The sequence below is a fragment of the Colletotrichum chrysophilum genome (genome assembly GCF_026319265.1).
Source record: "Colletotrichum chrysophilum strain AFK26 chromosome Unknown scaffold_31, whole genome shotgun sequence".
Taxonomy (NCBI): domain Eukaryota; kingdom Fungi; phylum Ascomycota; class Sordariomycetes; order Glomerellales; family Glomerellaceae; genus Colletotrichum; species Colletotrichum chrysophilum.
Window position 1 is genome coordinate 210,352 of NW_026517318.1, and position 22,902 is coordinate 233,253.

Consider the following 22,902-nt stretch of genomic DNA (forward strand, 5'->3'; position numbering starts at 1 on the left):
TGAGAAGGGGATACAGATGCTCAGTCAGCTGTGCTGCTATGATGTGGTTCCGTCATAAGTGCTGGCTTTCTGGGGAAGGATACGGAGTGGCGTATTTTGATCACGGCATGCTGGTGCCATTGAGTTATGTAAGGCAGTCAGTCCTTCATCAGCCTTATTTATGTCTGTTGTTTCTATTTCCGGATCGAGAGCGACGAGATGCTTTTCGTGGTCCAGACTTCACGATGTTCGCCATCACTCCCGGGAAGCTGCCAGCTGTCATTGCTGAGTCACCCAATGCTGCCAGCTGTTACTGCTGAGTCATCCGGTCTGCCAGCTGGTGTGCAAACTCCAAAATCCGCTTGCGACCGGTCGGAGTTAATGCGAGGAATGCCGCTGCACCGCGCAGAACGTACGGGAAATTCCACCAGCTTCTCTCCGAACCACTCACATGACCAGAAAAAAGCTTTAGCTAAGCAGAATCACCGCCCCGGGAAGGCACCCGAGCTTTTCCATCCGCCTTCCACACCTTAGAGCATAGAAACGTCATTCGTCATTGCCTCCGACGGCGACAGACCTCCATCGTCAACCTCTTTTTAACATCCTCACCCCTCGAGGACCTTCTCTTTTGTATCTACCCGCTACACCGCACATACACACACACACATCCAGTAACGATGTCCTTCAGCATGGCAATCCGCCAAGCGCCCCCGCGCCTGGCGCAACGCATCCCCCAGCTCACCCGAGCCATCCACACAACCCCCAAGACGCCCCTCACCAGGAGGACAGCGACGAGCGCGACGACCTCGACCTTCTTCACCGCCCGCAATGCCTTCCGCAACTCCGCCCGCGGCTACATGCAGCAGGCGACCGCCGTCCAGGGCGAGAAGGCCTCGCCGCTGCGCAAGATGCTCGTCGGCGGCGCCATCTTCGGCGGCACCCTGGTGGCCATCAACGCCGTCTTCAACCGCGAGACGAGGGACGACGGCGGCATGCCCGTCTACGAGCGCGAGTACCTCAACGACACCTTCCTGCACACCGGTCTGGGCGTCGGCATCATCGCGCTGTCCGCGAGGCAGATGATCCAGAGCGGATTCGTCTACCGCCTGATGGTCACGAACCCGTGGGTTGTCGGTCTCGGTGGTCTGGCGTTGAGCTTCGGTACCATGTACGGCACCCGTGCCATCTCTCCTGACAAGTAAGTCGCACCTTCGTCGATATTTAGATAGGCAATAACTGACGATACGCAGCTACATCCCCAAGTACGCCATGTGGACGGCCTTCAACGCGACCCAAGCCGCCATGATCGCCCCGCTCCTGACGATGGTCCCCGGCGCCCTCCTCGCCCGCGCCGGCCTCTACACCGTCGCGATGATGGGATCGCTCTCCATCGTCGGCGCCACTGCTAAGCAGGATAAGTACCTCTACATCGGCGGACCCCTCCTGGCCGGCCTCGGCGTCGTCATCGCCTCCAGCTTCGCGCCCATGATCCTGCCCGCCACCGCCATCCGCACGCTCGCCATCACGGAGAGCATCTCGCTCTACGGTGGTCTCGCCGTCTTCGGCGGTTTCACCCTGTACGACGTCCAGAAGATCCTGCACCACGCCCGTCTGGCTGAGCGTGGCGTCATCCGCAAGGATGCTGTCAACGAGAGCATTGCGCTTGAGCTCGACTTCATCAACATCTTTGTGAGGATGGTGCAGATTCTGATGATGCAGAACAACCGCAGGAAGTAGACGATGATGTCGAGGGTCGGAGGAAGAGTGTAAGATGGTGAACCTACCTACACAGGGGACGGCAGTGGTTGTTATAAAATATCCCGCGGCAGAAAAGAGTTACTATTCCTCTCTACTGCAAAAGTTCTAGGACAGAGGCGACGAAACCCCTCTCCTGATGAACAGCTTCGAAGACGCCTTTGGGCGAGGAGCTGGCGTTTGTACAATTACCAATCAATAAAAATTTGATAACTTGACAAGATGGGCGCATAGATAGGCATCCTGATGTTGATGACGAAAAGGGAAAGAATGAGTGGCCGTGATATTCAGTAATTGACTCCGCAAGGCGACTTTGCGTCCATTCATGCGGCCCAAAGCATTTATCCACAGAACGCTCGTCTAAATCACCGAGGAATGACTTCTGTGTCACTATACGCATACGAAAGAATGGAATAGGTCGTGGGTTTCTGATGGTACTGGAGAGAGACGAGATGAAGCCAGGGTAGCAACTTGATCGATTCTGAGAACATTTTAGTTGGGCGCACCTTCAGCAGTGTGCCTCAGGACTTTGCTAAAAGCTCTGAGGTGCGAGCTATAGGATAATGGTAATGCAAGCTGACGTGCATGATCTACTTCTCCACTTGCCTACCGCCTTGTCCTCCATGATACCCCTCTCCTAAAGTCTTGCTTCCTGCTATAATCCCATGGATTTCTCGGAACGACGTAACGAAATTCAAGAACTGACGCCCAGTCTCTAGCTATGGAAGAATATGAGCCAGAACCGGACGTGCCCTGTCTTGTCTGCTTTGATCTTCGAATTCTAACACGCCCCTCTCAATGGTACTTCGTGGGGGGATGGTCTGTGTCGCGACGAGTGCTTGCTCAAGAGCTCACCGGCCACGACCCTTTCGACAACGAAATGCGTCTTTTTGTCGAAGCCGAGTCGCTAGATGCCACCGCAGAAGCTGGGTGCCTCTCATGCGTACTCCTCAAAAATATTTGGGGGCGGCTGGGACAAACGGAACAGCTGTGCTCTGGAGAAGGTGATATGAAAGGTCGACTAGGGTTTCTCCTCTACCACTGTCTCTTCATTGATCCACTCTTCCGAGAGCCTGCCGTTCTCTTTCTCAGTTCGAAGGACCATGAATATTTGATTCACACTGCAGAAGGTACAGTCCTAGTGTGTAACCGCGTGGGTGCTTAAAGCATTTAGAACTGATCATGAAACAAAACCTAGGAGAATCTTGACCTTGGGATGGGGTGATCAACCCTTTATCTTGGAAGATATTAGCACCAACACTGGATGAAGTACAACTATTTGTCCAAGAGAGATTCGATAAGCGGCTGTCCCCCGGGCGTGGAGCACGGGCAGAGGATTCTCGGAAATTATCAGCCCTGCCTACCCGTCTTGTGATGTTGAACAACGGTCGACCTCAGGGCGACCTCAAAACAGACTCACCACTAGATCTTCGACTTATTGAGACGTCATCAATTGCACAGATACCTGAGGAAGATACACGTTATGTCGCCTTGAGTCACTGCTGGGGCTCTCCAGACGCGGCCGCCCGAATGCTGCAGACTACCAGGGAAACCCTCGACGCTTTTACGCAGTCAATCCCGTGGGAAGGCCTAACAAAGACTTTCCAACATGGAATGCTCGTCGCGAAACATATCGGTATTAAATATATCTGGATCGATAGTCTTTGTATCGTGCAAGATGATGCGCAAGACTGGGCTGAAGAGGCCTCCCGTATGGCATCCATCTACGAAAATGCACACCTGACCGTTGCCGTCACGGGAGCTACCAATGGAGACAAAGGGCTTTTTATCAACACGAGCAACGAACCTATGCCTCGGCGCGGAGTGCACGAGATCAAGCTCCCTAGCTTGCAGTACCCCATCTACGTTCGCCGCTCTCTACCCTACAGAGATGAAACCGTATTGGGACACCACAATGCGCTGGAAGGACTGTCTGAGAGGCCTCTGCTACGCCGAGGCTGGGCGTTTCAGGAAAGACTTCTGTCTCCATCCATTCTGCATTTCACACAGGACGAGTTGATACTCGAATACGATAATGTCACTCATAGGAGCTCCTGTGAATGCGAGACGTTGAGCCACTGCGTCCCTGGTTTTGTCTCTGGCCGCAATCTGCTCGAGAAAATAGACATATCCTCGGAGCTTTGGCCATGGCGCCTCATCGTGGAGAACTATGCGTGGCGCTTGTTGACCTCCGAGGCTGACCGGCTCCCTGCATTATCAGGGATCGCTACCAAGGTTCAACAACAGTACCCTTCTCTAGGGTCTTACCTCGCTGGACTGTGGGAAGCGGATCTTGTTCGGGCTTCACTGGAAGACGCTCGGGCCGGTCCATCCCAGACTGCAACCGACTTTAGTTCGAAAGACATTGCTATCAGCACCTCCAACATGGTCCTGGGCTTCCATTGGAGGTAACAACATATGTTGGCCTCCATTCTCCGGCTCCGGTTCTTCTTTCTCCGGTTCTTCTTTCACCGCCGAATACCTATTCGAGATCATAAGCGCGACTTGCTTCCCACTTACCTCAGACGATAAGGGTATGGTCTCTGGTGGTCGCATTACCTTGCATGGGCGACTGTGCCAGGCCGCGCTGAATCTGAGTACCCATAGCTCGACGACCACTGCGGGGAGTTACTCTATCTCGCTTATGGACGAAAGCATGGCTAGCTATGCGTCTGCTTCATTTTACCCAGATATTGAGCTTTGCTCTGCCGGTGGATTTCTCCCCGCAGTCTACTTTCTGCCACTTTCTATATCTAAACGATTGGGTGTCAATGAGGCGTACTGTCTGCAGGGTCTGGTTCTCTGTCGAGAAACCGAAGAAGTCTCGACGACCAATCAGATCGAGCATTCAATGAGTGAGACGGCTACCTTTTCGAGAGTAGGATGTGCACTTGTCAGGCTTGAACCCACGCTGCGGGATGGGGAAGGTCATTTTGAGGCCTTTCTAGATGATGTCGAAAAGGACGAGGCCGCGGCTTGGTTTGCTGAATGGCGCGACACAGTTTTTAACAGGTTTGGAAAAGAGCAGGTCCTTACTATTGTCTAAGTATCTCCTCACTCAGCATTTTCTCGCATATAAATATAAACTCGAAAGTTCTCCATAGTTTCAAGCAAAGCTTATTGCTAGAAAATCATTGTTAAAAAAGCGGTTGAACGCTATCATATCCCAGCTAGCCCCGCTTCCGCAGACCACAGACAAGCCATCCCATCCGTCCCGTCCTTGTCTTGATATCATGATCCATATGTTAAAAGAAAGGCCCCACTCAAATCCCGTCCCTGTATCATTACAACCGACTCTTCCCCTCATCCTTCGCTAGTCACCCCTGCAGCTCAGGGAACGTCCTCAAAAAGTGACTCGGGCACTCGTATCCGCTCGGGTTGTTGTGCAGGTACAGCTGGTGGTACTGCTCGGCATCCCACCACTGCCCCGCGGGAATCACCTCCGTCACGATCTTGCCCTTATACCACTGCTCGTTCGCCAGCTTCGTGACCTCCTCGGCCGTCTTGCGCTGCTCGTCGTCGTGGTAGAAGATGGCGCTGCGGTACTGCGGGCCGGTGTCGGGGCCCTGGCGGTTCGCGGTGGTGGGGTCGTGCATGCGGTAGAAGAACTCGAGGAGGGCGCGGTAGGAGACCTGCGCGGGGTCGTAGACGACCTGCAGGGCTTCCGCGTGGCCGGTGTCGCCGCCGCAGACGGCGCGGTAGGTCGGGTTCGAGAGGTCGCCGCCGATGTAGCCGACGCGGGCGTCGATGAGGCCCTTTTGGGCGAAGTGCTTGCGGTAGAGGTGCTCGACGCCCCAGAAGCAGCCGGCGGCGATGGTGGCCTTTTGCGCGCCCGGAGGGAGGGCGGCGCCGGTGGAGGAGTTGGCGGCGAGGGACATTGTGGTGCTTGTGAAGGGGCGGGTGAAGCGGGTGAGGAAGGAGAAGGGCATTGTGTACGAGAGGAAGATTGCGAGGAGGAGGGTGAGGGCGAGGGTGCGCAAAGTGGTGGTGAGGGGCGGCGGTTGGAGCTGCTGGAGCTGCGCGGTGGGGTTTCGGGGTCTGGGATCCAGGTCGTGATTTTTGGGCGGTATGGCGATGGGGTGTTCGATGCGAGAAGTTGTCTTGTTGTTGTTTCACTAGAGATTGACGCGGTTTGCCTGTTAAAAGAGACGCAATTGTAACTAAGAGGTAAAGAGAAGTTGGCTCTGAGGTGAAGTTATATACAAGAGACCCTGCGTCATGCCTCAGATTCCAAAGCACCGGAACCTCGTGTCACCGCCCGCCCCTCCAACTGAGTCGCCCCCTCTGGAGCATTCGGCAGAGACAGAAGCGACAGCAGAAAAAAAAGTCGTTGAAGTCACCATCTGGGTTTCTCATTCGCCGGGCGTCCCCTGTGGCGGAGACCTGGAGTGCATGACAAATCGGGGCCGGGATTCGGAGATCCTTCTGCGTGGAGGGGTAATCTGTATGGATAGCGTAATCTGCATGGAGCTATCCACGTGACACGCCCCCTCAGTAAGCTCTGAGCTTATCGATAAGAGCTTGAAGGAGCTGTTTGTTGGTGGCTGGAGACGAGCCGCCAGGGACACATGTGGAATCAATCTCATTTGGATTTCCTCACGCGTTTTGCATAATTCCATCTGCATGATCCGTAATCATGTCTGATGCACCCGCTACTTCGAGATGCCTTGGAACGACGACCGGCAGTAAGCGCAAGGCCGAGAGGCTGCCATCATGCAACCACTGTGGTGCCACGTTGAATGAGCGGGAGCAAGAGTTTGGCGAGTGCGAGAGGCACACAGGTAACTGAGTTGATTCCAAAGATTTGTTCTTGGCAACTGATCCATCACTGAAGGTCAATTGGCCCTCGGGTTCCCTTCAAACCTCGACTTGCCCGAGGACATACCCCAGGACGACAAGAGGTTACGCTTCCAGTGCTGCGGCAGACTTTCCAGCGAACCAGGGTGCGAGAAGGGGCCTCACCAGAAGCAGAAGAAGAAGAGGTCCGAGGATGAGGAAGAGCACAAGAAGAGACTCGTTCTTGAAACAAAATATCACTGTGAACGCAACGCGTCCGGAGAGCGAGTGAAGGTCTGGCGCGTACAGAAGGAGTCCATGGAGGCAAAGGCCGTGTTTGAGGCTGAGGAAAAGGCTATGAGGGAAAGAGAGTATGAAGAGGTGTTCGCAAAGCTGCCTCCGACGGACTTCGACGCGGAGGGGCAATGGAGGCGTCTTACGTCCGGGAAGTGGGAAAAGGTTGAGGATGAAGAGAAGCAAGAGCCGGAGTGGAAGCGTATTGTGCGCTTGTGGAGGGAGAGGAACGCCGCTGGAGAGACGACTTCCGGTCAGATCGTGGCCACGCCCTAGCAGCTGCTCGTCATCGGCGTGGTGAAGCTTTATGATGCATTCATCACTGTTGTTCTTTTTGAATTATTTACTTTCGTGATGAAGCCTGAAAAGGCGTATTCTGTGCATGAATTTGTGGTAGTCATGGTGAAGCGGTTCTCTAATTTGTACTCCGATATTTGCTAACATCTGACAACATGCCCCATAGCGAACATAGCAGCCCGCCTCGAACAGCTTTCGTGTCGTCTTCTGGATGATACACGAGGAATCTTACTGCATTCATTCATCTTGCAGGAGCGCCAATTCGCTGTTGGTTTTCCGGCGACGATTCAGGTGCAGTAAAACGTCTTGGTGCTTTTATGCAGTACTTCAATCAGGCAACCGCGCCGACCTTTGATACCGTATCCAGTTGTTGCCCTCGGAATCCATGGAGCCCCTGTTAACAACGCGTTTGGTTGGTCAGTCGGGGGGAAGTCGTCTGTTAGTAATGATTTGACCTATTCTGACCCCGGCGGACAGGGGTTTATGGATTCCGTCCCCAACAATTTAATACGGTGATGCTGCAGCCTCGTCAGATGTCAGCAACTCAACTGTGCCAAAGGTGGGCTGGGTTAAGGTCCGAAACTCTTGTCATCTGGCACAGGGTTTGGGGCACACTCAGACCTGCCTATTGAGGATGAGGCTCGCTTACAGGAGTTTTCGAGCCGCACATCCCCGTTTCGAAATTCCACCGGTGAAGCCGACTGTTGGTTCTACCTTTGTACGGGACGTATGCTTGGCAATGCGCGGCTGGGCGTTATTACTGCACCTGGGAGAAGCAAATCAGGCTGCAGCCGCACGCACCTTTTGGCGCTGTGTTTCTGCCAGCTTGCCTCACGTGGAGTCCTTGGCAAGTGTGGCATGCCTCGTGATGACCTTGTTAAGGAAGTAGAACCCCACCAGTCTGCATGCCCCGCCTGAAGAATCTCGGAAGGCGCCTAAACGGACCTCTCCTCTGTGTTCCTAGTGGCTTGAGGCGGCTGGGGACTCGGAAGTGCATCCAGATTCAGCTCCCCCCTGCACACTTGGAAGATTGGATACATACACGCAACTGGAGCTGGGCAAGGGCTGAAAAGCACTTGAAAGGAAAGGGGAAATTTAATAGGATTCAGGGCTATCAACAATCGGATTCCTCGTGTCAGCGGGTTCTGGAGGCACAGAGTGCTTAAGTAAACCAGTCTGGTCCCTGGCCCCTGCATGTTCCCCTGTTGGTCGCTCTCTTCTGTCTAATGCATATATTGCCGCACTTTTACCACCTTCGCGTGGCGAGGTGATGTCTCTCGCAGTCGCAGTCTTGCACTTGCACTTGCCGCAAAAGCCATGGGCGGCAGTTTGCAGATTCTGGCAAGGTTCAAGGGCACGTACGTACCATACCCCCTTGCTGATTTTGTAACCAACCTGACATCATGGGCGCCTTCATAGACACACTGCCTGTCTGGGAGGATCCTTACCATTGCCACCCTGGGCATTGGCATCTCTGCTCAGCAGTTGATAACGGTGCGAATTGATAATGTCCCAGATCTTGATGCCTCTGGATTTCCAGCCCCTGGACCCGTGTTTCCCCGTACGGCGGTAGTGCGTGGAAGTGGAAGCTCAATGGCGACTTTGGAATGTACGTAACCCCTCCCTATTAACCGCACTGCCCACGATACACCGTTGCTAACCAATACGTAGTGCCATTCTCGACTGATCTTGCCTTGAGCACGGGATTTCTATCCGCGAATGTCAATTTTCTAGAAGTGGTCTGTCCCACGGGGAATTGTACGTGGCCAATCATCCCTACCATTGGTATCTGTGGCGCTTGCGCCAACGCCACGAGTCGTATCAAAATTCTAGACCGGGAACCAAGGTCATGCGGTGTCGTCCTATCCAACGGGGCCAATTTTGGCTTTCGACCCTGCGATGGTATCGATATCGATGATGTCGAAGACAAGCTGGAGTACAAATATTTTCAAATGCGCACAATGTGGACTTCGAGCGAAACGGACATGGTCTCATTTCCAGGAGGTCCCAGAGAAGGCCGCATAAAATTCGCCGAGTTTGCGGTCATTGGGACTTCCATCAACGTGTCAGACTTGTTTAATTATTCCGTCCCGGAAGACCCTCGGGCATACCACTGCGGTCTCTGGTACTGCGTTGAGGCTCATAAAGTGCGTGTAGACGCAGGCATCCTAAGAGAGGAGGTTGTCGGAACGTGGAGTGAAGCACGTTTGGACGCTAACTACCGCGGAGGGACCTTTCAGAACCTACCAGACTCATTTTTCGCAGACCCGGCTGAGGAATTCAAAGTAATTGATCCCTTCATCCTCTCGAACCTCGATGGTAATGCATCTATATCGAAATACGAGGGCGGCTTTTCGTTTTCTGACGAGCGAACGACGCGCGGACAGGCTCTGCATGAAGCCTTTGGCGATATGGACTCGTTCATCGCAAAGGTCGCTCGAAGTCTATCCAACGACGTCCGTGCGACTTCCACCCCAACAACGCGCGGCGCCTGGTACCGAGGAACCTCATACAAAAACCAGATCACCATCGTCGTGCAATGGCCCTGGATCACGTTCCAGGTAGTCATGGTGCTGCTCTCCGTCTTTTATCTTGTGGCCGAGATGATTAGGACGGCAAGAAAGCCCGACGTACGGCCTTGGAAAGACGATGCGCTGGTGCCGCTTTGGATCGAGTTGGACAACGACGTGAGAGAGCAGGCTGCCCAGGGACTCGCTGAGCCTGATGGCATCAGACGGCGGATTGGAAAAGATTCAGCGCGGCTTTTGAATGGAGGGAAGAGAATGCGGATTCCGGCTGCTTTGGGATGAGATTTCTAGTGGGTATAACTATGCATGTAGGGGTTAGGTCGTTATTAGTCTTACTAAGACATTTGGGTGAAGAGGCTGCTTTATGCTGGGAATCCACTTCATAAAGCAAACTACCTTTCTATACCCAGACCGTGGATTTTGAGTCTATTACTTCTGCAGAGAATTCTTCTCTACCGAAGAGGCTTGTAGCGACCACTCTCTAGATACTCACAGTGTAGCTTGGGACCTTTGCGGAAGGGATGACAGTTCATTACGGGAGAGTTCAACTTGAAACTTTGAAATGTAGAGCTAGAAATATGAGACGAGATGAAGAGTTGCCTTGTGATAAAAGGCAAGACAGTACGAAAGGCTTTAGAATGTTTATGTCTTAAGCTGTGCTTACCTCCAGATTCCGCCGGGTTTGATGCTAATGGAGAGCTTCGCGACAATGCCGTCTACGGGTGACATAACGTTGCGCAATAAGACCGCCGATATTACTCTTGAGAATGTTAAATGAAACATGTACCCCAATCTTGATAAACTATGCGCCGTACTGAAGCATCAAGACATGACGACAGCCTCAGGTGATGTTGTGGGATGTTGCAAGTGCTGCTCGATCGTGTTTGCAGAAGCTATACACGGTGCCTCGTTTCTAAGCATCTGCGTACCAGGCTATGCTGGCTTCTGGTTTTGTTAGGTCTTATGCCAACCTACTGACAGCTTCGTGACAGTGCTGTGAATCGAAGGCATAGCGTCAATCGCGGACACAATCCCCAAGAATATTGGACCAAACACATGCCGAGGTCTTCCAGTGACAAAAGCTGCGCATCTAACTCTCTATAAATTACATAGCAAGGTCCCGAGGCAAACTTCTAACAAGGTAGCAGCCAATCACCTCTAGCGTTGCATTGACCCTGTACATACAAACTTTGTAATTCAAGCCCTTACCCATGCAGTGATAGGAGCAACCCGCGGTTCCACATTCTAAACTTGACATCAACCCATGTTCAAAACATCCAATAACAAACCCAACCTCATTCTGATCCATCGACTCGTCAGGCACAGTCAGCAATACATCCGACCCTCGGTGCCCTCGTCCAAGTTACAACAGAGACAACCTCAATGACTAGCGACCCGGGCCTTGATGTTTAGGTTTTGCCTGACCCACAAAGCATATTGCGGCAGGTTGTCGAAGTCCTTCCCGATCCAGTCCAAGTCAGGGTTGTCCAGTTCCATGTCGAACGTCCAGAGCATCTTGGCCAGCGTTACACGCACTTCCATCCAGGCGATACTGATATTCAAACAAGGTCATTAGTCTGACTTCCTCTGCAAGGGTAGCTCGGGGAGGTATGTAACTTACGGCTTTCCTCCACACCCGCGGGCACCAAGTGAGAAAGGCTGGCTCGCTTCCAAAATATCTCCGCCCTTGCCCAGCCACCGGTCCGGGTTAAACACCATCGGGTCCTTGAAGTTATCAGGGTGAAGCCCCGCAACCATCGGAGCGATGGTCACTGGGGTGCCTCCGGGTAGGAAATACCCGTCAACCGTGTCGCCGCCCTTGGGCACCAGACGCGGCAAGATGGGCGGCGCTCCAGTCGGGAGACGCAGACCCTCAAGGCACACGCGATGGAGGAGCTCCAGCTTCTCGGCAGAAGCATTTGTAATTTCGGCACTGGTACGGAAAGCAGCACGCACCTCGGCTGTGACGCGGGCCAGAAGCTCCCTGTCCTTCAGCAGATAGTAAGTTGTGGACGTCATGACCGCCGCCGTCGTCTCAGTGCCCGCGCCGATGAAGTCCCACGATTGCGCGGCGAGCTGAATCTCCGAGATGTCCATCTTGGACTCGGCGCGCTGCTGCAGCACCTTGGTCAGGAAGTCCTTGCGTGTGGTGGTGTCCTGCTCCGCGACGCGCTTCTTCATGACATCAAGAGCGAAATCTCCGCCCTTGCGCGCGATGCCTTCGAGCTTCTCGACCTGGCTGCGGAAGAGGATGCGGCCGATGGGTCCCAAAGGCGGGAAGCGCTTGACAGCCTCCATGAAGCTGGTGAAACCCAAAGACTCGTTGAGTTCGCGGATGAATATGTGGGGCTCCTCCAAACCGATGGCGCCAAAGTCCTGCCCGAAGGCCAAGTCGCCGATGATGTCGAATGTCATGGAGCTGTAGCCGAAGGTCAGGTCCACGGTACCGCCGCCAGCGGTCTTGGAGCGGACGTAATCGACGAAGCGGTCGATGTAGTCGATGATCATGGGTTCCATCTCGTTCAGGAAGCCGCGTGAGAAGGCGCCGCCGTACAGGCGGCTCATTGCGGCGTGCTTCACGGGGTCACGCTCGGTGATGATGGAGCGGATATCTTGGGCGGCGTAGATGCTCAGGCCGTCATACCAGGTGCCCTTGGTGAAGGGTTGGTGGCCGGAGCGAGGGCCGTAGATGTCTTTCCAAGCTTTGGCTGAGCTGAAGCTGAGCTCGTTGGGTCCGTAACGAACGACATGGCCTGGATATCAACGATCAGTAATCAGTGCTAGCAGCGTTTTGCTATGGTGATTATCAGGCACTCACCATATTTGCTATGGAGTCTGAGTAGCTCATAGGATTGCTTTCCTTTGAACACTGACCACAGATGGGGGATCTACTAATGTCAGTGATGTAGCCAAAGAAGCCTCTGAAGTATGGTGCTTACGATGCTGAGCTTGTTTGCCACAGGGCCAGGGAACTTGCGCAAGGGATGGAAGTATAGGTTGTAGACCACCTTGAAGACAACATAGAGCACTACGGCCCCGAGGGGAAGTAAGACATATCTCGGGACCGGTGCCAGGTCGATGATGTCGATGATGTCCTTGATGTCCATCGTGACGCTTGTTGTGTTCGAGAGGTACCTTTCGTTTGCTTCGAGACTTAACGATGGAGGACGGACGTCATTTTATGATCGCGGTTGACGAAGCACTAGCTGAATCGTGTTTACTACGTTTATCGTAATGTCTACCCTCTTACTGGATGCTACGAAACGTCCTCAACATGACCGCAGTTGTTGAAACTGCCTTACACCCGAAGTTCCTTACCGCCGGACTATTCCTATGTGGGCTGTGATTTTAAGTTTTGCTCAGCGTTGTATCACAATATCATATGTCACTTGGCAACATACGTTGGGCAAGGCACCGCATAGCCGGGCAGCAACACCGACAGCTGCTGAATTGAGGCAAATCGCCGGTCTAGAATCCTCCCAAGACACTAACACGTAGTCACCGGCTTCGCGCGCTCAACTTCCCGCTCATTCTGGCCGTGCTTGCCGTTACATTTGATGCAGGTCTGACAAGAGTCCTCAGCAGAGTTGACTCGTACTACCCCCACAGGCAATACTTGCCGTGTTCAATAAAATACGGTAAGAAGACTCGGCATAAACCTACTCAAAGGGACTTTGGACCCTGAAGGGTCGGCCACGAGTCCAGGCTGGGCCGCGCATATCAAGGCAAGACTTGAAACTATCGCTTAGCCGAGAACGGGTTAGTAGACGCAGACAACCTTGCCATCCTCGCGCGCGGCGACCTCCGCTGCAGAAAGCTTGTCTGGCGGTAGACGAGATAACTCGTTCTCGTGAAAGCGCCGATTTACGGCGGCCACAGCGATAAGTGGATCGATGACTTCGGGCCCGAGACTGAGTACATGTAAGCGCGACGTAGCACTGATCGGCACAGAGAAACCCGTGACCGAGGCGGAGAGGTGAACAGCAAGTAGCAAGATAGGGAAAAGACGGAATTCACTGATAACTTCCGTGCCGCTGCGGATATTCGAGTCTCGACAACGACAACTTGGCGAAGCAATTGACGACCTGCGGCGCAGTCATGGCAGTAAGCCCACGAAGACGTTGTAGTGAATGGAGAAGAGACCCGCTTGAGTGTGGAGAGATGAGCCCGACGCAGTGAGCAGCAGGGGAATAAGCGACAAGGGGATAAGCAACTAGGCAAGAAACAGGGCGGACTAGGCAAGAAACAGCGCCAAGATCCGCCTGAGTTCCATGCAGATAAGGTGGCGCAGTGAGCAATAACGCAGTACGGATAAGCGAAAACGCGGTAAAAACACGCAAAGAGGCGAGGTGCGGCCCGCTCGGGCCGAGGGCAGTTGACATGTTGAAGACAACCTGTGTAACCAATGGCGACAACGCCATCGCTTCGAGTTCATGATACAAGGGTTCATGACCGACAACGTGCTAAGTTCACAAGGCAGTAAGCGATGCCCCAGTTGGCAGGGGAAAAGCTCCTTGAAGTGGCGAACGTGAGATAAGAAGCAGGCTACCAGATCCATGGATGAAGACGCCAGAATGAGCCAATAGCGATGATACACTAAACTAAACGCGTACCACAACGTCGGTGCGGGGCCGTGTAAGCCAATTGGCTACGTAACATCGTGATCTGACTTCAATTCAAGTCTCTGGGGATTGAAACAAAGCATCGGTAACGAGCCCGGGCAAAAGGCCGCGGGCCGCGGCGAGTTGTCAAAAGATCTAAATTCAGAACTGCTCATGAGTCACGTAGTGTTGATGAAGATAGATATTAAAACCACGCCATTCGTAATGTACATCTGATCATGTTTGCTTTTCGAAGTTGTAAGATCGCATTTCCTCAACACGACAGTCCAAGTTCAACTTCAAAGATGGCACTTTCCACTGAGAGCAGGGCTCTTGGAGCGGCAAACCCTAAGCTGGGCGTCATTTTCTCAAAACTCGTCCACGACCTCAAATACCAAGCGCCTCAACATCCTAACACACGGCCTGCGCTTGAAGCTGCTATGCTCGAATATGCCGCTACTTCAGGAGCTCCGTACGAGTCTGAATATGCGCAGCGTTACTTCGACGTCGGTCTTACCCTCGCTTGTGTAAGTCTTGTTGCCTCGATGACTCCGGCACTGTTCACACCGGGTTCGACATTTACTCAGACTCCCACAACTAACTGAATGTGTTCAGGCCTACTATCCCACTCATCCTTTTGCCGTAAAACTACACATCGCCATCTACTCCTGGCTAGCCATCTACATTGACGACGATGACGCCGGGAACGATGATCTAGCCGGCTTCCAGGAGCGTTTCCACAAGGGAGCGTCTCAGCCGTCTGCTCTTCTGTCACGCTTCGCAGAGGTGCTGCATGACATGTCGAAATACTACGAACCTCTAGTGGCCAACTTCATTGTGTGTTCGACGTTGCAATTCGTCAACGCCACTCTACTGGAAAGACGCGGCGAGTTCCACGGTCTGAAGCACTGCAAAGAGGCAAGCGGCTGGCCCGACTATGTCCGCGACAGGAGTGGAGTGCCTGAGGCGTACGCCTACTTCATCTTCCCGAAGGAACAGTGCCCGAACATCGGACAGTATATGCAAGGAATACCGGACATGATGACGTATATTAACTACGCAAATGATATTCTATCGTATGTATGATCATATCCTCAGACCTGCCACGCTTACTGACACATCATCATCGCCACAGATTCCACAAGGAGACCCTCGCTGGCGAGACAGACAACTACATCAACACTCGAGCCGTTTGCGAGCAGCGCGAACCTCTTGCCGTGCTCGAAACCGTCGTTGCCGAAGCAATCGAAGCAAACTCGCGTGTGGTTGGGCTTCTGCGCACCAGGTCGGACCCCATGTACGCCCTTAAGTGGGACGAGTTCTTCAATGGCTACATCTTCTTCCATCTCTCAGCGAAGCGGTACAAGCTGTATGTGTACCCTGGGCTGGCACATGAGGGAGTCAAAGAGCTGGTGGATGAGGGAGTCAGTGGGCTGGCGGAGGCAGTCAAAGGACTGGAAGAATTCGGAGGCCAGAGGACGGGTGACATGGAGAAACCTGCGGTCGGTGTGCTGCAGTGCGCTTAGGTTGTACGTTTTCTGTGCTAGGTTGTGAGGAGTTATGGGTGCTTTGGTCGAAAGAACATTAGATTGTGCTGTAAATAAAAATACTACGTGTGCTCATCGACGATTGTTGCTACCTGTTGCTAGAAGGAATTACAAGATGCTTGATCCCTGTCCAGTGGTGCCGAGCGAAGATCTTGGAGGATCCGCGATTTTGTGCATTGGAAACAAAACAAGGCTCTCGAGACAACCTATGGAAGCAAGACAACCCTTGTTGTTTCTTTTCGGCAAAGCCCGCCCATGCGGGCTAGAGTTGAGACTTTGACTATGGAACTAAAGAGGTTAAGCAACACGATCAACAATAAACTTACCAATTATGTCTAGAATCTAGTTTCAGCCTCAAGACTAGTATAATAAATACAATCTATTGTCCGATGCCTAAGTCTCATGTCTTCTTTTCATACGTGCGTTGAAAAGAGGGATTTGTTAAAAACGAGCTTCAGCATGTGAGCAGTATCCCGCCCTCAGTTGGTCTCATCACTCAAGTTCATAAAGTCTCATCAAAACTGGGTATTAAACGCCACGACAAGACTTCTTCACTTTGCATTTTGGCATGAGTACATATATCATCGACTTCATCACATGGGCCCCAAAATGCCAACAGACGGATGGGTGGGGGAATGGCAAAGCACGGAGTTAAGATGCATCACCCCGGTAGCTGCCATGGATTATGCAGGTGCATTTAGCGGCCTTAAGGCCCGGGGTTGAAGACAGGACCGGGGTCCATCCGCTGCGCCGCACCTGTAGCACTGGAGGCACGCTGATGAGGGGTCAACCTTGCAAGCTCAAGCTCAAGGATGGACTTTTGCGACTGATCGCCTGCACGACCGACTGTTCGGTGCATTCGTATCTTGCCAGGAACAGGCTTTTCTCGAATCGTCAACGAGCGGCTAAATGCACCTTGCTTACACCCTTGGGACATGTGGGGAAAGGGAGGAAGAACTATAAAGGCAAGCTGATTGTTCATCTTCCAGCTCATAGACCAACATACTGACGTCGCCTCACCGAGCTCATTCACCAGCAAAGCATCCGATCCTGAATCTTTCTCGCCTAGCCCCTCCGTTCATCATGGCGCCTCCAACATCTCTACCCACCAAGCCTCTCGGCAAGACAGGACGACAGATACCCGCCCTCGGCTTCGGAATGATGGGCCTGAGTACAGCCTACGGACCCGTTGGGTAAGATGTTGCCTGTGTGCTCTTACTTGGGACACAGTTCTGACCCTCTCCTAGCACCGACGAAGAGCGTCTGGCGATTCTCGACCGCGCCTGGGAGCTCGGTTGTACGAACTGGGACACAGCCAACGGCTACGGCGACAGCGAGGTTCTGATCGGGAAATGGTTAAAGTTGCACCCCGAGCGTCGCGCCGACGTCTTCATAGCTACCAAGTTCGGCATCAAGTTCACAGTCAACGACAAGGGCGAGTGGAACATGTCGGCAGATAACAGCCCAGAGTTCCTCAAAGAATGCCTTGAGGGCAGTCTGCAGAAGATGGGTATCGATTCCATTGATCTCTTTTACGTCCACCGCCTCGACCCCAAGACGCCAGTCGAGAAGACGATGGAGCTACTTGCTAAGGCGAAGAAGTAAGTCAGGGCCCGGGCCTCCTGTCGCGGAAAAAATACTTGCTACTCTGATACTGATACTTCTGTTTCAGGGATGGCAAGATCAAAGCCATTGGCATCTCCGAATGCGCCTCCAGCAGCATCCGGAGGGCATACACCGTCGCGCCCGTCGACGCCATCCAGGTCGAGTACAACGCATTCCAGCTGGACATCGAGAACGAGACAGGCACAGATCTGCTCGCCACCTGTCGCGAGCTTGGCATTTCCGTCTTCGCGTACGCGCCGCTGGGTCGTGGGTTCCTGACGGGCCAGATCAAGAGCACCGACGACTTCGCGCCCGATGACTTCCGCCGCATCGTGCCACGCTTCAGCCCAGAGAACTTTCATAAGAACCTGGTCCTGGTTGATCGCTTCAAGACCTTCGCCGACAAGAAGGGCTGCACGCCGGGCCAGCTCGCGCTCGCGTGGTTGTCAGCACAGGGCGACGACATTATCCCGATCCCCGGCACGAAGAAGCTGAAGTATCTGGAGGAGAATGTCGGGTCGGTGAAGGTGCAGCTCTCCAAGGAAGAGATCAAGGAGATTAGGGCAGAAGTTGAGAAGGCCGAGGTCTTGGGTCACCGTAATCCGCCGGGTATGTTCACCGAGTATTCGGTGACTGCTGAGCTTTAAGGTGTCCTTAGGTGCGGTATCTATTCAAGCTGGTCTTGTAGACAGAGATTGAATCCTCTAGATTGAAGCCTGTTGAATCATACAAACTAGTTTAAGAACTCCAGGACCTGGTTGACGTAGGAGTGAATCTTTAAGAGCTGTGTCGTTTTCATTGCTCGCATTCAAACCCAACAAAACGACATGCCATTGGTCCTGCATTACTGCACGCGGTTGGTCCTCACAGATCGTGGGTGGTCTGCTTGCAGGCCATTTCGGAAACCCCCTGGTCAGCGAATCAAAGTGTCCTTCGTGTTATTGACAATTGGATGCGAATTGTTGCAAGGGGGTTGACCCCGCTCCGGCTTACTTTTTATCGTACCATTCTTCCCTCATCCATGATCTCTCAACTTTCATCTTCTCGGATTCAGTCATCACCCGTGATCGCACATACCAGAAAGACACATTCCAGACCCCCGCGGACCTGTCCTTCCCAGTCACCCTCCCCTTCACAATGCGTCTTCTCCATACGGAAGAGCTCAAATTGACCGATTTCATCGCGAAAACGCCGCCGTATGCCATCCTATCGCACACGTGGGCCGGCGAAGAGGTCTTGTTTGCGGATCTGCAAGGAGATCCAACTCCGAAGACTGGTTGGACCAAAGTCACAGGAGCATGCCGGGTAGCGAAAGATCTCGGCTACCAATGGATATGGATTGATACCTGCTGCATCGACAAGTCAAGTAGTGCAGAATTATCGGAGGCCATCAACTCCATGTTTCGATGGTACAAGAATTCCGGCATTTGTATCGCCTACCTGGCCGATGTACATCTCTATCAAAGCAAACCCAGCATTAACGGTGCCCTGGAGCGAAGCCGGTGGTTTACCAGGGGTTGGACATTGCAGGAGCTTCTTGCCCCTACTAATATGATGTTCTATACGTCCGAATGGGATGAAATAGGCTCGCGGGAAGATCTTACAGAGCGTATCGCAAAGGTAACCGGGGTTCACACGAAATACACAATGTTCCCTCCCAGTCCCATTTCTCAAGCAAGCGTTGCCGAACGCATGTTCTGGGCTTGGCGCAGAGAAACAACACGTACTGAAGACATTGCTTACTGCCTGCTGGGCATATTCGACGTCAACATGCCGCTCATTTACGGAGAAGGCGACAATGCCTTTAAAAGGCTACAAGAGTCTATTGTGCAGAAAACGGATGACCAATCTATCTTCGCGTGGGGAGAGAAGAGAAAAATCTCCAACCTACTACTTACCAAAACCTGGCGCTCATTCCTCGCAGACCACCCCAAAGACTTTGAGAAATCAGCCAACGTTGTTCCATTCGAGACACCATTCATCAAATCCAGGATTAGGGTCGATCACGATGGCGTTACAATTCAAAGTCCGATGTGGCAAGCATTCCACCATCCCTACGAAGAGCAGGAGTCGGAAAACCGGTGCTTATTATTAGCACCCCTGCTGTGCCAGTATCAGGACGATCCGCTCAACTGCATCGCGCTGATGCTCACTTGCGATAGGAATCGCAAACCCGTGCAAAATCATAATTCGGCACCTACGAATTGCTACCGTCTGGGAAACAAAGTCTTTCTTGCGCCCAAACGAATATGGATACCGGAAAACCTCTTCCCAGCTTTCCTGTCCTACAAGTTGTCCCTCGGGACCGAAATGTTGAATACACGAGAAAGATGCATCATTCGGAAATTGCCGCCTTCATATCAAGCCAAACCTTCAACCGACTACGTCGGTGAATCAAATTGCGTGGAAACTAGTTCTACCGGGGCTGTTACGATTGATTTAGGGGCCCAGACTTGCTCCTCACTCTTTAGCGAGACATTCCATCTAGGGATGTTGCAATTGATCCACCTGCAACGCAAGTCACGCCGCGATATCACTTTAATATTGCAAGTTCTGTACCTCGGTTCCAGCAGACGTGATTCGGGAAACTTCCCTGAGTCAAAGTACCTTATTTACGGCATAGTCAATGGCGGACTACATGGACCAGCTTACGGCATACAAGACGAGTCTGGAAGAATCGGTGAATCGCTATCCGAGACAAACACAAGACCCCACGGCGCAGGAATCGAATTGCCATTTGATCGTGTTTGTCTTGGACTTCAACGGCTTGGAAGTGGATATTCGACGGATAATGTCTCCATTGATGACATACGAGTAACTGTGTCCCGGGACACTCATTTTGACCCCAACGTTTTCATCGTCGATATTGAGGAAGGTGGCAGCTTCGATTCGGCCGAGGCAAAGATTGATGGGTACTTTGAACCATTGCGTTGAACACCTGATGACTATAGTCTAGAGAAAGTTTTGCATATGAATCCATGCTTAAACCGTAATTAGAATAACGTATGAAAAAGAAAACATGATGTCCGGTATCGCCAAGTGTGCCAGTTAAGTGGCACAAAGCGTGCGTAAAAAGGATGTGACCGATGTCTCTAAGCTTTAAGCAAAATTAGATTGGTTTTGTAAATGTTTGGAAGATCAACCTCTCCCCTCTAGCTGAATCTCAGTAATTCATACCCGAACGTGACGGAAAATTCGTTCTCAACCTCAAGTTTTCATTGGATGACTCAAAAGCATGAGTGATTACAAGTCCGTTATGCGGGCAGGGGTCTAGTGCCTGCTTAGCAAGGTAGATTCTCAAAAACCCCGCTCTCAGATCAAGCAAGATGACAATCTGCTAGCTAACTATCTCATCCAACTGCAATCGCTCGCCGGGTTCATATCGTCGCAAAGACTGATCATCACCATGCGTCTTCTGGACACCCGCAGCTTCGAACTAGCAGAGTTCGTCGACAACGTCCCCAAGTACGCAATTTTGTCGCACACATGGGGCACCGAAGAAGTTCTCTTCGACGATCTCCAGGGAGGAGGCCGCCCCTCAACCGGTGCTGGATGGGCTAAGGTTAAAGGCGCGTGCGACCTGGCGCGCAGCCGTGGATTCGCCTGGATCTGGATCGACACTTGCTGTATCAACAAGAGTAGTAGCGCGGAGCTCTCGGAGGCGATCAACTCGATGTTCAAATGGTACCAGCTCGCCGAGGTGTGCTTTGTGCACCTTGCAGATGTCGGCTGGCACGCACATTCTGCAGGTTGCAGTGAGATGGACGATGAGCGAATACGTGGCAGCCGATGGTTCACGCGCGGATGGACGTTGCAGGAACTGCTTGCCCCTAGACGCGTTGAATTCTATTCCGGGGGGAGATGGCGACTTATCGCCACTCGAGCGGAGCTGGGTGCGGTCATAACGAGCGCAACGACGATCGAGAGCGATTACTTGAACAATCGCCCTTTGCACACAGCGAGTGTGGCACAGCGAATGAGTTGGGCTTCCAGGAGACAGACGACAAGAGTTGAAGATACGGCATACTCCCTTCTGGGCATCTTTGGGGTCAATATGCCCCTGATATACGGAGAGGGCGATAGGGCCTTCCAGAGATTACAGGAGGCCGTGATCAGGCAAATCGACGACCCATCCATCTTCGTTTGGGGTTCCATATCCGACCTGGACGATCCGATGCGTAAATCCATGTCATCAAGGAGTCTCCGGGAACCTCTTCTCGCACCTGGACCACATTCGTTCGAGAACACCGGCGACGTCATCCCCTTTCGGATGCTTGGTGTCGAAAGCAGGCTACATCTCGATCATAATGGCATAACGATCACAACGCCGCTGTTGAAGCAGCGTCCGTCTAATGGTTGGACACGAGCAGGGACGGAATTCTTCCTGGCACCATTGCAATGCCGACGAAAGAGTGAGCCGCTTGATTGCATTGCGTTGTATCTCTAGGGCGAGAGTTCCGGCAAACTGGAGATGAACTATTCTAGAGCCTCGAAGCTGCTCGTAACCGTCCCGAAGACTGTGTGGCTGGACGGAGACTTGTCTCCTGCTTTCATCCGGTTTATGGCTGGACAGAATCGGTTTCACCTAGGATCTGGGATCGACCGCGGGTGCATTGTGAGGAGCGTTCCGAAGGGATACCGGGTGGTGGATGTCTACCCGAAGATTGACAATTTCAAGGTCAGGTCATCCATTGTGCCCTTTGAGGAACGGATCAAAGAGTCGTACGGCCTCAACTATCCCGCCATTCTTCTTCTTGAGGGATCCTCGGCAGATCCGCGCTTGGCGTTGGTGCTCCAGTTTCAATACCTTTCTCGTCAAGACGGCTCCGCGACCGAGCCATCTTTTGTGGGATCTCCAGAGTGGATGATCAACCGCGTCATTATTATGCCCAAGGATAAGAACATTAAAGAGATAGCAGGGACAGTGAGGTCAGACGCGAAGCGGTGGACGGCGGATGAAGTGCGAAAAATGACAAATTCAACGATGCGGCCTGGGAAAGATTCTTTATCCTCACACCCGCCGAGTCAACTTGAGCTTTGTGACAAATTTGATGTCACAGTCTCACAGCACGAAGCATATGGATCAAGATTGTTTCTCGTTGATGTGAAGGATCCATCGGTCGAGGACGAGTCTGTGGAAGCAAGGGTTGAGAGCGAATTCCAGCTGACGAGGCGGTCGGAACAAAAATAGCGCTAGGATGACTTCATTGAGGCACCAGACTTGAGTTACGTACCTATTCATGCACTCAGAATGGAAATGGGAGAAAAAAGCGATGGGATAACTTTCCGATGGTATGTTTGCAGAGACATGGATTTGTTTCCAGTAACACAAACAAATCTGCAGAACAAAGCCATTCCTTGCATCTACAGACAACAATTGATATGCCTGTGTAACCAAAACCAGGATATCTCGAATCCGAAGCGATTGTCATATGTACTTGCCTGAAGTTTCTACAAATCAAATGGTTCCGCATGCGGACGTGATAGTCGAAAAGCCCCGTTCGAGCACGAGAGACGTCC

The 22,902-nt window shown here is 52.6% G+C and overlaps 7 protein-coding genes across 7 annotated transcripts; 5 read left to right on the top strand and 2 right to left on the bottom strand.

The window, feature by feature from the left end:
- Positions 1 to 656: 656 nt before the first annotated feature.
- COL26b_004901 (uncharacterized protein) lies at positions 657 to 1,716 on the top strand (the record flags this gene model as incomplete). The annotated part of the gene is made up of 2 exons (XM_053177762.1): positions 657 to 1,177; positions 1,230 to 1,716. 2 exons carry the CDS (start codon positions 657 to 659, stop codon positions 1,714 to 1,716), a joined length of 1,008 nt encoding a protein of 335 aa, XP_053038284.1.
- Positions 1,717 to 5,051: 3,335 nt separating this feature from the next.
- Positions 5,052 to 5,663, bottom strand: COL26b_004902 (uncharacterized protein; the record flags this gene model as incomplete). The annotated part of the gene is made up of 1 exon (XM_053177763.1): positions 5,052 to 5,663. The coding sequence occupies one exon, from the start codon at positions 5,661 to 5,663 to the stop codon at positions 5,052 to 5,054; it is 612 nt and encodes a 203-aa protein (XP_053038285.1).
- A 707-nt stretch (positions 5,664 to 6,370) lies between these two features.
- COL26b_004903 (uncharacterized protein) lies at positions 6,371 to 7,080 on the top strand (the record flags this gene model as incomplete). Its single annotated transcript, XM_053177764.1, has 2 exons — positions 6,371 to 6,515; positions 6,569 to 7,080. The coding sequence occupies 2 exons, from the start codon at positions 6,371 to 6,373 to the stop codon at positions 7,078 to 7,080; spliced, it is 657 nt and encodes a 218-aa protein (XP_053038286.1).
- Positions 7,081 to 11,246: 4,166 nt separating this feature from the next.
- On the bottom strand, positions 11,247 to 12,736 carry COL26b_004904 (uncharacterized protein; the record flags this gene model as incomplete). Its single annotated transcript, XM_053177765.1, has 3 exons — positions 11,247 to 12,382; positions 12,448 to 12,517; positions 12,569 to 12,736. The coding sequence occupies 3 exons, from the start codon at positions 12,734 to 12,736 to the stop codon at positions 11,247 to 11,249; spliced, it is 1,374 nt and encodes a 457-aa protein (XP_053038287.1).
- A 1,799-nt stretch (positions 12,737 to 14,535) lies between these two features.
- COL26b_004905 (uncharacterized protein) lies at positions 14,536 to 15,756 on the top strand (the record flags this gene model as incomplete). The annotated part of the gene is made up of 3 exons (XM_053177766.1): positions 14,536 to 14,757; positions 14,846 to 15,306; positions 15,366 to 15,756. The coding sequence occupies 3 exons, from the start codon at positions 14,536 to 14,538 to the stop codon at positions 15,754 to 15,756; spliced, it is 1,074 nt and encodes a 357-aa protein (XP_053038288.1).
- A 1,104-nt stretch (positions 15,757 to 16,860) lies between these two features.
- COL26b_004906 (uncharacterized protein) lies at positions 16,861 to 18,029 on the top strand (the record flags this gene model as incomplete). The annotated part of the gene is made up of 3 exons (XM_053177767.1): positions 16,861 to 16,970; positions 17,025 to 17,378; positions 17,450 to 18,029. 3 exons carry the CDS (start codon positions 16,861 to 16,863, stop codon positions 18,027 to 18,029), a joined length of 1,044 nt encoding a protein of 347 aa, XP_053038289.1.
- A 2,759-nt stretch (positions 18,030 to 20,788) lies between these two features.
- COL26b_004907 (uncharacterized protein) lies at positions 20,789 to 22,573 on the top strand (the record flags this gene model as incomplete). The annotated part of the gene is made up of 2 exons (XM_053177768.1): positions 20,789 to 21,560; positions 21,870 to 22,573. 2 exons carry the CDS (start codon positions 20,789 to 20,791, stop codon positions 22,571 to 22,573), a joined length of 1,476 nt encoding a protein of 491 aa, XP_053038290.1.
- Positions 22,574 to 22,902: the final 329 nt, after the last annotated feature.